Source organism: Sus scrofa, chromosome 1 (assembly GCF_054392235.1).
Source record: "Sus scrofa isolate SSC_HxYL_T2T_F1_AM1 chromosome 1, Sscrofa_HxYL_maternal_Yorkshire_Landrace_v2.0, whole genome shotgun sequence".
Taxonomy (NCBI): Eukaryota; Metazoa; Chordata; class Mammalia; order Artiodactyla; family Suidae; genus Sus; species Sus scrofa.
Window position 1 is genome coordinate 36337542 of NC_139383.1, and position 16434 is coordinate 36353975.

The following is a 16434-nucleotide window of genomic DNA, read 5'->3' on the forward strand; positions in this document are numbered from 1 at the left end:
AATCCATGTGGTAAAGTAGAAGAATAAGAACCCAGGAAGTTTGTATAGTGTGAGTAAAGTAGTAGCCTACAGAAGGTGGCCTGGGAAAGGCTAGCATTAAACAGTAGGCAAAGGAGAAGGAATCTGAGAGGGAAGAAGAGAATGAGTTGCTATAGAACTAAGAGGGAGGAAAATGTGGTATCTGAGAAGTGAAAGAAGTAGAAAATTTTAAGAAGATAATCAATAATGCCAAATAAGGAGGGGGCTTCAATAAAACATTGTTTGAAAAACATCTCCTGAGGTTGGCAATTAGAGGACAATAGATGACTTTATGAGAACTGTTTCAGTAGATTACAGAGGATAGTAAGATGTGAATGAGAGGAGAGGTAGTGGAAGGAGACAGTATAGGTAACTTAATTGTTACTTCCTCCCCCATCACTCTAACAGGGATTGGAAAATGGAGGGCTTACAATAGTTCTTCATGAGCTGTAGCCTTGGTAATTGTCCTTTCTTTGGTGCTTTGAACCAACTCCACTGGTTGTGACATGTCCCCTTGATAGACTGGGTTCTCTTTTCTCTATGCAGGAATAGAGTATAAGAATATAAGAGTAAAAGGGGGAAGTCACTCTTTCCATGATTGCATCATGGCTTTATTCTCGATACTATCACGTAATGCTGTACTAGTATAGAATATTTACTGTCTTGTTGGATAACTAAAGGGGAACACGATTTTTTTTGTCTTTTTTTTTTTTTTTTAGGGCCATACCCGCAGCACATGGAGGTTCCTAGGCTAGGAGAGGGATCAGATCTGTAGCTGCTGGCCTATACCACAGCCACAGCAACGTGGGATCTGAGCTACATCTGCAAACTACACCACAGCTAACAGCAACGCCATATCCTTAACCCATGAGGCTAGGGATAGAACCCATAGACTCATGGATGCCAGTCAGATTTGTTTCCGCTGAACCATGATGAGAACTCCTATTATTTTTAATAACTATTCTGGCTGTTCAAAGGGCAAAGCCACAAGAAGTTAAGCTCTTCATAGGGGATTCTCGTGTGATAATCTGAAATTTCTAATCTTATACTCCTAATTTTCCTTTTGAAGCTGCATCCTTCTTTAAGTTACCTTTATGTGGCTCTCCATCACCTCTCACAAAATTCAATTTCCTGATTATAAGACTTGGCGCCTTCCAAAAATCTATCTTCTTCCAGTAGCTATTGCCCAAGTTTGACGTATAAAGTTAAACCAGAATTTCTCAGCAAAGATTCTGCAGAACTCTAGGGTTCCAAGATATGTTAGTCAGGATTCTACAAGATTGTGACCGAAAGCAAATAAATCATCCTTTTTTAAGGTCTTGCACATTACATGGCAGAAGCACTAAGGGTGATGAACATTTAATAAGCATCCCATTAGCAGGAATCCCCATTGTGGCACAGCAGAAACGAATCTGACTAGTATCCATGAGGATGTGGGTTCAATCCCTGGCCTCGCTCAGCGGGTTTGGGATCTGGCATTGCTGCAAGCTATGGTGTAGGTCGAAGATATGGCTTGGATCTTGAGTTGCTGTGGCTGTGGCAGCTGCAGCTCTGATTTGACTCCTAGCCAAAAAAAAAAAAAAAAAAAAAAAAAAAAGCATCCCACTAGCAATTTTGTTAGTGGTTGTCAGCATCATATGGCAATGCATGGAAAGAATATGTTCAAAGGGTTGAACATATGAACTCCTTTTTCAACATTTTTTTAAAATTTTTCAACTTTTGATGTGACATGGAAGAGGCTACTATTGGTAAGCACTCGATTGCATTGAAAAGAGTAAAGGAGGCTGATAATGTTAGTTCCTTTATTCCACTTTACTTCCTCCATCTTCCTCTTAATGTGCTGCCAGGGAATATTCAGAGGCAAACACTTTCTTCTGGTGTAATAAAATCAAAGGACAATTCTTTTTTTTTTGGTCTTTTTGCCATTTCTTGGGCTGCTCCCACGGCATATGGCGATTCCCAGGCTAGGGTTGAATAGGAGCTGTAGCCACCGGCCTTCTCCAGAATCACAACAACGTGGGATCTGAGCTGCGTCTGCAACCTACACCACAGCTCACGGCAACGCCAGATCCTTAACCCACCGAGCAAAGCCAGGGATCAAACCCGCAACCTCATGGTTCCTAGTCGGATTCGTTAACCACTGAGCCATGACGGGAACTCCCAACAATTCTTATTTAAAGAAAAAAATTGTATATGCAGTGACTTGACTGCTTCCCTGACTCTTTGCCACTGTTGCAAAATGTAGAATTCGTAAGTTGAGAGAATTTTATTGCGAATTTACTGTATTTTTGCAATTTTATTATTTAACTCTTCTTTATGCCGTTCTTTTTTATTTATGATTCTCTATACTTTATTAACAATTGTGTTTTACTTGCTGGTCAAATTAGGCAATTTTTAAAGATAAGCCAGGACAGAAGTCCTCTGTTACAGTTGAAAATGAAATTTTGGTGTGCCCATCTCAAATTCAATCAAAAATTGAGTGTTTGTGTAGCACAGTTTTCACATAAAGGAATACAGTACATTTACTCATACATCAGTCTATTAAACTGTGTCATTATATATATATATATATATATTTCCCCCCCTTTTGGGCTGCCTCTCGGCATATGAAGCTCTTGGGCCAGGGATTGAATCCAAGCTGGAGTTGTAACGTACTCCAGAGCAACACTGGATCCTTAACCCATTTCTCCAGTCTGAGGACTGAACCTGTGTCTCTGCTGCTGCAGAGACATTGATAATCCCAGTATGCCGCAGCAGGAGCTCCATGTTGTTATATTTTTATTTATATTTTTTTACTTATGGATTTAGTAGCTTTACCATTCAACACTGATAATAAATTTTTATAAATTACACTAATTAAAATCAATTTACAATCTTTATTTAAATTAATTCTACTGAGCCTATCTTTAGAAAAACATCTAATTTTGACTTTAGTTACATAACAGAAATGTATTATGTTTGCCTAATTAATTAAAAATTATAAAAAACAAGTAGCTAGCTTAGCCTCAGGGAGCTCATGCTTTTAGATAACAACAAATGGATTGCTATTAAAATCAATTTAGTCAATTGCAAATAGCTTTTTAAAAGAAATATAAAATATACTATGATGGAATAGAATAGATCAAGATACATTGCCTGCAGCAGGGTAAATTACATATGGTAAAATTCTGTGTTCTATATAGGTATATATGCGTATACCAGGTTTATATATCAGCTGTACTACTTATGTAGATGATAGTCAAAAATGTAAGACCACTAGTGCTGGTAGAGGACACATGAATGTAAAAAATAACATAGAAAGCAGTAAAACAGGTCAAAAAACAGGCGTGCACAGAGAAAAAGAAGATGTAATGATAATTACTTAATGAAGAGACAAGGAAGATGATAGTTGTTTTTCTTTGTACCAAAGAGGAAAGAGCTGAAGAAGTTGCTAAAGAAACAAATGAAAAGAATTGAAGAAGAAACTTGTACTTTGGAATATGATCAAGTAATTTATACCACATCAACTTTCCTACTGAACATACCTACAAAAATGAGTAAATATTTCTTTTGAAATCTTTAAAGTCATGGAGAGCAATCAAGCCACCCTGGTTTTGAGGGGCAAAAATTCTGGAGAGAAAGCCAACACATTGAGATGCGCTCAGGCTTCACCATCACTTTTCCCCTTAAGGTATTTGTGGTTCATAAGCAGTGATCTGTGAGCCCACGCCTAATGTGACGGTTCAAAACTTTCAGTTATCTCACCAGGTCAAGAACACACACTTGGAGTTCAGGGCTACCAAGGCAGCCAGAACTTGAGGGACCAAAATTCCAAAAATAAGGGAACAGGTCTGACATTCTGTGCTTCTGTTATTTTGAGGAATTTGCTTATTTCTAAGGCCAAGACGGTCACATTGAAAGGGGCAGGTAAGAGGCTAAAACTCAAACCTGAGATATTTCCATCATAACAACTAGAGGCACAAAGAGAAGAGACCCTGGTAAAGATTCCAGGTTTTCACTAATCTTTGAAGATAAAAGTCAGAAAAGTAATTATCTTTGAGAGAATAATCATTGGCAAGGTGAGCCAAGAAGACTTCTGGATTACTGGCAATGGCAATTTCTTGATCTGGTAGTACTTACATTACCATGTTCATTTTGTAAAAGTTCATAAATACATTCATGTTATACATCCTCCTCTGTGTGTATGTTAACTTTTGAAGAAAAGGAAAATCAGCTCCCTTGTCTTAAAAAAGGATGAAGTATTGTTAAGGCAGTAACAAAGAAGGACACTGTACCATATTCTTTGTACAAAAAAGTAAAGCATATTTGGTCTGATTTGTCATCCAGACAGAAAAAAAGAGTTTGAGAAAGGATGAAAATTTAAGTTCAACTAATTATTGTTTTACTTCTCCTTAATGTAGTAATTGCCTCGTGCATGTTTGATGCATTCAACTAGAGTACCCAATGTTGAACTAATTGGAAGAAAAAAACGAAAGAAGGCACCAAACTGACTACATATTTTTAGTATCACATTTATATAAAAGACATGAACATCATTTAAAATAATTGTGGGAAGGAGAATAAAGAAAGGTCAGAAGATTCACACACACACACACACACAGAGGAGCAAGCTAAAGCTTGAAATGGGTCTGATCCTTGAATGGGCCAGATCTTGTGTTAGAATGATGTTTTATCCAAAATATTTTTATTTCAACATATATCTTATTAGAATCCTAATTGTTTTCATTCTCCAGCAGAGCAGTAATGGCATGACAATGTTTTTATATTTCTTTAAGAAGTCTTCTAGATTTCTCTTGGAGAGCTCTCTTTAACATTTGGTTTACTTTTGCAGTGGCAATATTTTTTCCATTGTTTTGCATGCTAAGACAGCAATTGATTAGTATAGAATCCTTGAGCCAAGTTCTGCCCTAGGATATGTATGTGACCCCCACTAACTTCAAATAGAGTTGCATGCACACATCCTGGAGTGGAATTTGGCTCTCTTCCATGGTAGTCAGTGAGAACCATTGAAGTCAATGGGAGCCATGCTTGGATAACGGATGGCTGAATTTGGCCATTAGGAATTGAAAATCATCAGAGCATTTTTCCTTGGGAAAAAATATTCAAAGTCTCAGATTTATAATAAATCATAATTCCTGGAATTGAGTAGTTTTTATCAACCAGTTGAAATCTTAAGATATGTATTTGGTAAAGCACTCTAGTAATAAAAAGAGAGGATTGATATGTTTCTTATGCAATCCTTTGTTCATAAAATAATAATGATTGAAATAAGGAGACAGGTGATTTTATAAAAAGCACATTAATTGTTTTAAGGGGAAATGCTACTTTTTAAAAACTCTGAAGAACATTTTTATATGTAACTGTATCTATTTATTGGACTCCTAAAAGCTTGTAATTGAAAAAGAAATCATTTTTTCGAGTCAATTTTATAAGGTTGGTTCACAAAATGAATAAGCTGATATGTATTCTCATTCTCCGGTCCTAATACCACCTGTGGGAAAGCTAGAGCTCTGTCTCCATAGAGTGCGCAGTTGTCTGTGGTGTTTGTTATTTTAGGGACATTCTGAAAAGGATACTATTAGGAACTGACTTGCTCTTGATTCAGTCTTTTTTTAGGGCCATACCTGCAGGCCTATACCACAGCCACAGCAACCTGGAACCTGAGCAGCATCTGTGATCTACACCACAGTTCATGGCAATGCAGGATCCTTAACCCACTGAGTGAGGGCAGGGATCAAACCCACATCTTCACGTATACTAGTTGGATTTGTTTCTGCTGTGCCACAACAGGAACCCTGATTTGGTCTTTTTTTTAATTAACATTACATCTCTCATAGATAAGAACAATCTTTCCAAAGGTCACAATTATTTTCCTGGTCCAGATTTAAAAGAGTTTTTCTCTCAAATTTTCATTATTAAAAAATTCAAACACTCAAAAATATGAAATAATATATAATATACTCCTATAACCTCTCTCTTATTCTATAATATTCCATATTATTTCCTCACTCTCTCTTTCCCTTTCCTTCTTCCCTCTTCTCTACCTCCCTTCTTTTCTTTTTTCTTCCTTCCCCTTCTTCCTTTCTTTTCATTGTCTTTTTTTCTGTTAGTTCTCTGATGAGCCATCTGAAAGTAAGATGTAGACATCGAAATATCACTCAAATATTTTGGCATCATTTCCTAAGAACAAAGATGTTCTCCTACATAACCACATTATTATTATTACATCTGAAGAAGTTAACATTGTCTAATATCATGTACAACCAGTCAATATTCAAATTTTCCTAACTTCCCCCAAATATCTGATGGCTATTTTCAGAGCCTGTATTCAGTCAATATTCATTTACTGTTTTTGGTTATTATGTCTCTAACATAGAATTATCTTCCACATTTTTCCCCCTTAATACTAAATTTTTGAAGCGATCAGGTCAGTTTTCTCATAAAACATTTAAACTTTCTGAATTGGTCCAATATGTCCTTATGGTATAATTAACTTATTTGTCCACACCCTACATTTTCTGTAAACTGGAAGTCAGATTTCACACCTTGATTGGATTTAGGTTAAATGATTATGCAATAATTCTTCAAAGGTAATACTGTGTATTTATATTGTATCCCATAAGGAAGTATATGGTGTTAAGCTGTGTCATCAGTAGTGATACTGTTTGATCACTTGGTTATGACAATGACTACCTCTCTATGAAAAATTATATATGTATATATATTTCAATTAGCAAGTAATCCATTAGATGGTACATGAGTATGGTTAGACTATCCTGTCTCTCCACAGACTTTCATTCAATAGTTTCAGCACTTTTTGGTGATTTTGCTTATAATATGTATTACTTTAAATTTTAAATGATTAGATGCCCTTTTTAAAGGGAAAAGGATAGTAATATTTAATTTTTTGAAATATGAAAAAATTTAGCTTTCAAAGATGAAAAATAAAGTTCTGAAATAAATTCACATATACTACTCATTCATTAAATAGATGTACCATGTATGATATAACTGTGCTACATATTAGTGCAACTTAGGACTAGTGCAGTAGAACTGTAACAAATGTAAGAGCGAGACAGAGAGAGGTGTTGACTTTATGCTTTATGAATTTGAGGCCTCACTTAAAGTGAGATTGTCATACTGTTAATAATATTGTTTTATTTATGTGGTGTATGCAGGCATGATGAGAGCAGTTTAGGTATAGACAGACTGCAGTAGATACATTCTAGGAGAAATGTCATTGATTGTCTTTTATCTTCTTACAATAACTGGATAAAAGATTATATATGGGATTTTAGTGTAACATTCAAATAAGTATTCATTGTCCAGATTGTTTCTTATTGCATCCAAAACCTTAAAAAAATGTGATAGTATTCTTAGAGCCAGCCAGCATTGCTCAAGGGATGGGAAAACACTTTCAATCAGTAGAAAATAATACACTTGGACTCTCATCTTTAGATTTCCTTAAATAACTATTTAACCTCTAATAAGTTACTTATTCTTTCTGAATCTCCATGGTTTCCTTGACAGAAAGGAAAAAAAAAAAAAGGTTAGACGTGATACAAATGAATCTGCCAGCTCTGATATTATGATTTATATATAGTCCAGGTACCTGCTAAAGTTCTGTTATTTTCACATGCATTTTATATTCAAGAATCAAGACGTTCTTCGTTGGAAAAAAAATAATAGCCTACATTCATGACATCAGCAATTTGGATTGTTATAGATTCAACAAAATGAATTAAACAAAGTGGAAAGCTATTTACCATCAAATTTTCCTAATTTGTTAAAATGAATATATCTTGTGGCACTTTTTCATTAATATAATCTCTGTTCAAAATTCTCAGCAAATAGATGGGAAGCATTTAAACTAAAATTGATATGAACATGGAAGTAGATCAGTAGATTCATATTCCAGTCTTCCACTGCACTTAAAGTCTATATCACAGACAAATATCATAGCTTTTCTGATTCTCATATGTAAAATAAGATGTTGAAATAAATTACCCCTTATAATAATGTCAGATGTATAATTATGAAATATAAATGAATTATTGTTTTAATCTGTGGGCTGCAATAGTAAAAATAATCTGTAATATATAGCAATAAGCTTTTTTCCCCACTTATGTTACAGAGTCAGTCCTCAAGTCCTCATCTTCCTCTTTTCAGGGCTACATCAACATGGTATTGATGGCATTCTTGTGGATTGGATTGCATGGGGTAAGGACTGTGTACCATTTGTATTTGCCCAATATCCTATTCCCACTCTTCTAGACAATAATGCCCTTCCTTTGGGAAATGGAGCTCATCCCCTATGGTTTGTTTCCTAAGCGTTTATGGTTTCAGGTCTTATCTTCAAGTCTTTAATCCTTTTTGAGCTGATTTTTGTACATGGAGTAAAGTAGGGTCCAGTTTCATGATGTGTTTTTTCCTCATTGTATATCGTTGCCTTCTGTGTCATAGATTAATTGACCACACAAGTGTGGGTTCATTTTTGTGCTGTCCATTCTTTTCCATTAACTAAGCTGTTTTTGTGCCCACACCATATTGTTTTGATTGCCATAGCTTTGTTACATGGATTTAAATCAAGAAGTCTGATGCCTCAGCAATTCTACTCCTGGGTGTATATCTGATTAAAAAAAAAAAAACACTTATTTGAAAAGGTACATCACACATATTCATAGCAGTATTATCTGCAATTGCCAAGATATGGAGGCAACCTAAATGCCTTTCAACAGATGAATGGATAAAGAAGATATACATAGTTTTTAGGGCCACACCTGTGGCATATGAAGTTCCCAGGCTAGGGAGTCAAACTGGAGCTGCAGCTGCCAGCCTGCACCACAGACACAGGAAAGAAGGATCTAGGCTGCGTCTATGACCTACACCACAGCTCACTGCAACACTGATCCTTAACCCACTAAGTGAGGCCAAGGATCGAACCCAAAACCTCACGGGTAGTAGTCAGATTTGTTTCCACTAAACCACAATGGCAACTCTGTTTTCCTGCTTTCTGGTGCTTTCATCTGCAATCTTATTTCTTCTGACTGAAAAGCTATCTTTTTGCTTTTGCTTTTTAGGTCTGTACCCATGGCATATGGAGATTCCCAGGCTAGGGGTTGAATCAGAGCTGTAGCTGGCCTACACCACAGCCACAGCAATACCAGATCAGAGCTGTGTCTGCAACTTACACCACAGCTCATGGCAACTCCAGATCCTTAACCCACTGAGAGAGGCCAGGGATTGAACCTGTATCCTCATGGACCCTAGTCAGATTCGTTTCCTTTGCGCCACGACGGGAACTCCTTGAAAAGCTATCTTTAGTATTTCTCTTAGTGTGTATCAGTTGATGACCAATTCTCTCAGCTTTTGTTTGATCTACCTTTTTTTCACCTTCATTTTTAAAAGGATATTTTAACTAGATATATAATTCTAGGATTGAAAACATATTACTTCAACATTTTAAGACGTAATTATATTGGTGTCTGATTTCTATTCTGTGATTCCAGTTACAGCAGATCATTTTACAATGTCTCATGTGGCTCTTGTTTTCTGTTCTGTTTTCCCAGTCCTTTTTTCTCTGTGTTTTAGTCTGACCATTTTTTTTGCTAACTTGCGTTGTAATTCATTCATCCTCCTCTTTGCTTTGTCTAGTTTACTATTAAACATATCATTAAATTCTTGATTTCAGTTATTGCATTTTGCCTTAGATATTCCCGTGGCTCCCTTTCTTCCAGATATTGGTCCCTCATTTCATGGCTGACCTGGGAAGCTGAACCTCCAGTTTTGGTTTTCCTGGCAGAGAAAGACCATTTTAAGCTCCAGGCAGCCCCATGCAACTCTATGTCCCACAATCTGAATCAGCAAGTTCTCAAGAGGAAAATCAGTGGCTTTCCTGTAGGAGTCATCTCAATGTGCTTCGCTTCTCTCTAGGATCTTGTCCCACGATTGCCATACATTTTCTTAAATGCGTCCAAAGAGCTGGAAGGCAGGGAAGCATAGTTTAGCACAGGTTTTGGCCAATCTTTATGATCATTCTTGGGAGAATGCATCATTTAAGAACAACTTCTCATAGGAAGAAATCTTAGTGTGAAGACAGGATGTATATTTTAAATGTGAAAATGTTGAAATCAAATGAATCTATGATTCATAGAACTGGAGGAATGCAGAGGAATATCTTTCATGGCCAAGTAGTTGTCTAACATTTTAGCATGCTATCTCCACCTGCTTTACAAATTCGGACTGTTTCCCCATGGGCAGTCTAGAATAAAGCAGATGGCCTTGACATTGTTCAGTAGCATCTATGCTCATTTCTCATCCTTATTTTTCATGTGGTTCCGCAATTTCCCTATGACGAAAAAGAAAGAAAGAAAGAGAGAGAGAAAGAAAGAAAGAGAGAGAAAGAGAGAGAGAGAGAGAAAGAAAGAAAGAAAGAAAGAAAGAAAGAAAAAGAGAAAGAAAGAAAGAAAGAAAAAGGAAGGAAGGAAGGAAGAAAGAAAGAAAAAGAAAGAAAGGAAGGAAGGAAGAAAGAAAGAGAAATTAAAGGAAGAAAGGAAGCAGGCCACAATAAATAAAGTTATTTTTAACGTAATACACTTTAAATTTTCCAAGCTTTAATCCTCTTCATAGTTTTGATGAGTGTTCTTTCTAAGACTTTTTCTTTTAATTCAGATTCCCTTAATGTTAATGCTAAGCAAGAACTCTTTAGTCTTGTGTTCTTGATTCATAGATCAAAAAAGAAGTTCTACTTCTGTTTATTACAGTATTAGTTTTCACCCAACACCCCAATCAAAGAAACTTTATTTAGTTTCAAATGGCTATTTTCCTAGCTACAAATACATGTTTTGTAAATGCATCCCTGTCCAGGGCTTTGTTGCCTGAGCACGTAAATGGCTGCTGCAGACAGTGCTATAAAAGAATTAGAGCCTGGGGCTGGCAATTACAGCATAGGGCAATCTTGTTATTTTTTTTAGTGCCTTGAGAATTATTTCAACTTCTTTTTGCAGCTATAAGATTGGTTAAATGTATAGAAAAAGAGATCTTGTAACTCAAAGGATTTGGGATCTTAAACTTTTGTATTTGATTACATTTGAATGCAATTATGGAGGCTTGTAATGTAATATTTTCTTTCTACTGGAGGAAAATTACAGATATGTAATATGGGTTTACTTACCTGATTGCACATTAACTCTAATACTTTCAGATAGCCTGCGGCATGGGCAAAAATAAAAAGGCAGTGTTGTTTGGCTTGGAACGAAGTCAGGTATATCATTGGTTAAACAATCTGCCTGTTTCCTGTAAAGATGCAGCTTTAATGTAGAAATGGTGCAATATGTACGGTCTTCTTTGAGAGAGAGAGACCATCTTAATATCCAGAGCAAGGAATAAATAACCTATAATAAATTGTCAGATCACAGATGTTATAAGTAAATTTTTTATTTGTGAAGATTTTTCTTCACCGAAGCCCAAGCATTATGATTAGACAATATGAAAATCCAAGCCTTTGACTTTTTCAGCTAAATTTAGAAGCTTGAGGATTTTCCAAAGAATGGAAAACCCTCAACTCATTATGGAAAAGGGAAATCCAGAGCTTGCATTGCTCTAAAATTATCTCCAGGACCAAGATTTAGAAACCTTAGAATTTAAGAACATTAAGTTCTCTTGGTGATAAAAACAAGTGTAGTAATTATAGTATTAGATCAAATAATAGAAGAAATAATCACTGGGCACAGAAAACACTTAAAAGTACTTATGTGGCATAGAGAAAAAAAACGTATTGGTATTTACTGTATACAAACAACTGGGTTAGGTTTGCTAGAGAATTAGGATTTGAGGGGAAAGTGTGGCTCCTATCTTCCAGGTGCCACAATCTGGAGGAGAAAACATGTGCATAAATAATGTCCACGGAGGAGCTTGTGATGAATGCTACAACAAAAGGACAAACAGCAAATGGGAACCGTGGGCTGTGGATACCAATTCTAGGTTTTAATATATGCTGAGGTTACAAAATAGCAGGCAGTTTTGCACCTCATTTTTAATACCATTCCCCAATATACGAGTAGCACATTGTAACTACTACTACTAAGTGTCCCTGAGCTGAGTTTGAATTGAGGATTGAGTTATGTAAGAATTAGGAAAATTATTTATTAGACTTCAAAGTTAGAAGTAAATTTATCTCTCTGCTCTTAATTCTTTTCTTCTTGTTTGGCACTTGTGGCTATTTATCTTTATCATTTACCTATGTGACAACCACTTGAAACCCATTACTATGTGGTTGAAAGTTTTGAATGCTACTTCTTAGGAGAGGATTAGCATGTCTTCAAAGTTGTATCTAGACAGCAAAGTGAGTTTTGAAGGATGACACAGTGCCATATTAAATAATCACTCAGAAAACTTTCACGAAGGTTTCTACAGACATGATTCTCTGGCAGAAAGCAGCCCTCCGTCACTCATTTTTCCTTATTTTTGCTTATCTTCATGTTCTATTTTGCATCTACATTTTTGTAATTAGCTGTTTTGATAAGAACTTTACAACTTCTCAGGAATATCGTAGTAAACATACGTATCTATCAGGTCAGCCAAAGATCAAACTTAACCACACGAATTTAATTTCAATTTAACTGTGGGGATGATGTTTAGCATTTTTCTTTTATAGGCGGTCTTATCCTTCCAATTACAATCTTCCTTTTTCTTGTATTTTTCTTTTTTTTTTTTTTTTTTTGTCTTTTGCCATTTGTTGGGCCGCTCCTGCGGCATATGGAGGTTCCCAGGCTAGGGGTCTAATCGGAGCTGTTGACACCAGCCTACGCCAGAGCCACAGCAATGCGGGATCCGAGTCGTGTCTGCAACCTACACCACAGCTCACGGCAACGCCGGAACCTTGACCCACTGAGCAAGGGCAGGGATCGAACCCGCAACCTCATGGTTCCTAGTCGGATTCGTTAACCACTGCGCCACGACGGGAACTCCTCTTGTATTTTTCTGCACAAATGTAATTAAAAGCAGTAACAAAAAGCACATATAGATATATACAAAATATCTATATACTTGACTTGGATATAGCAACTATATCTATTTACAAAAATAAATCACGTTATAACAATCCTAATATTGTATAACTCAAATACGAGAAATGAACATTTAAGAAGATCTATAAATTTACTTTGAATTTAAGAAGAGCTTAAATATTTTAAATCCAATAAATTACAATTGTTTATAAATTATTTGTCCATAGTGGAGAAATTAAATTCACGATTGGAGCTTTAAGTGAAAAGAAATTCTGTCCTTTTATACTATCATGACTGTTTTTATATCAATATTTATTAGACCATACATTTTACCAAGGTGAAAACTGTGGGACACTGGGATGGTTCAACAATCAACTTAAAAAATCTAAGAATTGCTGACAAGAAAGTCAAAAACTGAAATACTTTCACTTCCCCCAGGCATTTACTATCTTTCTCATTTATATCATCATTAACTTTGCAGCTAAGTTCCTAGAGCTGTTTCTTGAGATATTTGATAGATGAGTGATATTAAAGAAAATCCACCTTAATTTCTTACTGATTTATTCATTAAATGGTGTTTATATTAGTGAGAGAGACCATAGCACCAATGCTTAGAATCCATTTACCTGATGAGATGACAAAAGAATAAAAAGGTCATAGAGCAGGTACATGGCTTTCCAGCTGTGAAGTCCCCTGTTGTTGTATCTCAACTTCAGTGTTGCCTGAATTTGAGAACAACTGATAATTGGAGTAACTTGATGGCTCTTGTCATCAACCCAAGCAATAATTAACTTTGTGCATGATGACATCAGGGGGCAATTAATCTTCATTTTCACCCACAAGAATAAGATTAGATGTATTTTTCTATTGTCTCAACTTTTCATTTTCTAAAACGTAACATGAATTTTCTATCAGGGTGTATTTAGCCATAAGCAATAGAATGTTTGGGAGGAGGGGGACAAAAAAGGCTCTGAGAGTTCTAAGCTAGTACATGACAGTTTTTTTCTATTCCTTTTTTTAACTCTTCTCAGCATGTTGGCTTTATATCCTTCCTCTAAATTTTCAGGTCACGGTCACAAGATCGCTGTAGCAGTTTCAAGCATCATGGTTTCCCACAACCAGGAAGAAGTAAAACAGACAGAAAAGGGGCCAACTTCCAAATATTCTCTAATTTGTCAAGGAAATGTATCTTTCCCTAGTTACCCCTGGAGCTCTTTGCACAATATTTTTACTCTCATTTTCATAACTGGATATGCCCACCCCTTGATCATTCTTGGTAGTGTATGTGTTTTTCATGACTAGTTGAAACCAAACGTGATTTATCTCTTGGAAATAGGGGAGGGTCTTACCTTGTCAGAACACACTGTTGACAGATCAATACTTCAACAAAAGAGGAAGTTCTGCACATATGTGTGGGGAGAGGTTAGAATGGTTTGACTAGATCACTAACAGCATCTACCATAGATACCAATTAGGGAGTAAACTTCTATGAGATATTAAGATGGGGAATCTTATTAATTAATATTAAATTAAAATGAATGATATAATTCTTTTCTCCCTGGAGTAATGTCCTCCTGCCCCAAAGTCTTATGGCATCAATATTTGTTTAATGGCTGCTCTTGCAAATATTGATATAATTCATTTAGCAAGGAGCCATGTGATATTAAAAACATCATGAGAAATTAAAATATAAAGAGAATCCAAAAATAATTCAAGGTCATTTTCTAGTCTCAGAGAGATTGCGATTTTAATGTGGGGAAAAAGTTTTAGGGAAGTATTCATCTTATTGGAAATAGATTACTAATCTTCTTTTGCATAATATGGAAAGATTCTTCTAAGTGGCTTCTAAATTCTAGGAACAAAATAGAAATTCTCCCACTTCGATGGGATTTAGCCCATTTTTTTCTATAAGAAGTAAAATTCAGTAACAAACTATAGGTGTACTGAGCTAGAAATCCCAGGTTATCAATTCTTTATTTCTCATTTTGTGTCTAGATTTGAAAAATGTAGAAATAGTCTTAGAACAATGACAGTTATAATCATATCTAATGTGCTTCCAATACATTTCAATTTAAAACAGAATGGGATATTTTTAATGCATAAAATGAGTGTAGTTCCATAAAGCAATTTAAAAATGTATTCAAACTTTAATTTTCTCATGAAATCCCCCATTCTTCCTTAATTAAAATGTATTTGTATTCTGCCTATCATTAACAATTTTATCAGGTTGCAAAACTTTAAACATCTAAAATGCCAGAAGTGACTGGGTAAAGAGGGAAAAATCCTAGTTAGAGAATTTTACTGCTTTTATAGCATTAAATATTATAAATTTTGTTGTCAATCTTCATGCTTCTAGATGGACAGCAAAGATTTATATTTGACTGAAAAATAATCTGTAGCTTCATTCTGGCTTTTGATTGGCTGTTAAATTGCATTCTTACCTCCTTTAGTTATCCTGGCATAGAATCTAAAAAAAGTAAAGGAATGTTTTCAAGGCATGATAGTTAATGTTCATGTGTTTGTTCAATAAAGATTATGTTCATGTCACTGTCACAAATATCATGGATACAAAGACAAAGCATGGTCCCTGCTCTCAAATTGCTTATAGTTTCTGATCTGGGCCAAATATATCAGATAACTATTTAGAATACAGTGTAATAAGTGCTGTGATAGAGGCTAGATACACATTCCTGTGGAAGGCCAGTAATCATAGGAGACAAATGCCCTCATTTATATTCAGGGAAAGTGTATTTGGAAAGGCACAGGAATAGTTTAAACAGTTGACATATGGAATGACTTTTACCTAATATTATGGGGCAGTCTGCTCTGCTGGGACAAAGGTGAGAGAGGAGTTCCCGTCGTGGCTCAGAGGTAATGAACCCAACTAGTATCCATGAGGATGTGGTTTCAATTCTTGGCCCTGCTCAGTGGGTTAAGGATCTGGTGTTGCTGTGAGCTGTGCTGTAGGTCACAGATTCAGCTCAGATCCCACATTGCTGTGGCTGTGGCATAGCCCTGCAGCTACATCTCCGATTCAACCCCTACCCTGGAAACTTCCATATGCCATGGGTGTGGTCCTAAAAAGACAAAAACATTAAAAAAAAAAAAAGGTGAGAAATGTGAGTTTCAGGGATCATCTCCCAAAAAACAGCACATGGAGAGAGGATTAGACATAGCATCTTTCAGAGATATCCATATGTGTGTTCTATATATAGATTTAATCTAAGTCAAAATACCTATGGGAATTTTGGAGCAGACTCACAGAGTAGTCAAGTATTTCAATTCAAGTTGACTCAATATGGTATACAGCTGGCAAATCAGAGGGCTTTGTGCAAGGAAGTGAGAGGGGAGATTAATAGGAAAGTGGAATCTGATTTTAAGCAGATTGGAATGTAGTTTTGATCTCAAC

General features: G+C 35.8%; 2 protein-coding genes and 1 long non-coding RNA gene across 7 annotated transcripts in view; 1 reads left to right on the forward strand and 2 right to left on the reverse strand.

Annotated features, from left to right (window-relative positions):
- The window catches only part of LOC110260187 (uncharacterized), a 330158-nt gene that overhangs the window by 247966 nt on the left and 65758 nt on the right, over positions 1-16434 (forward strand). For 2 of the 5 annotated variants that reach the window (XR_014804125.1, XR_014804114.1), the window contains one exon: positions 8188-8238. The exons of 2 other annotated variants lie outside the window; for them this stretch is intronic. This is a non-coding gene — a long non-coding RNA (uncharacterized LOC110260187). Of the gene's footprint in view, positions 1-8187; positions 10470-16434 lie in introns of those variants that run through there. One more of the 5 variants, XR_014804130.1, reaches the window with a different exon arrangement.
- The window catches only part of CENPW (centromere protein W), a 447800-nt gene that overhangs the window by 65791 nt on the left and 365575 nt on the right, over positions 1-16434 (reverse strand). The window lies entirely within an intron of this gene.
- LOC146406032 (uncharacterized) overlaps positions 7600-16434 on the reverse strand; it is a 67573-nt gene continuing 58738 nt past the window's right edge. The window contains exons 4-5 of the mRNA XM_084957236.1: positions 11192-11411; positions 7600-9999 (exon numbers count right to left, since the gene is read on the reverse strand). Coding sequence (XP_084813362.1) covers positions 9923-9999; positions 11192-11411 — 297 coding nt within the window. The 3' untranslated portion in view covers positions 7600-9922. The remainder of the gene's footprint in view (positions 10000-11191; positions 11412-16434) is intronic.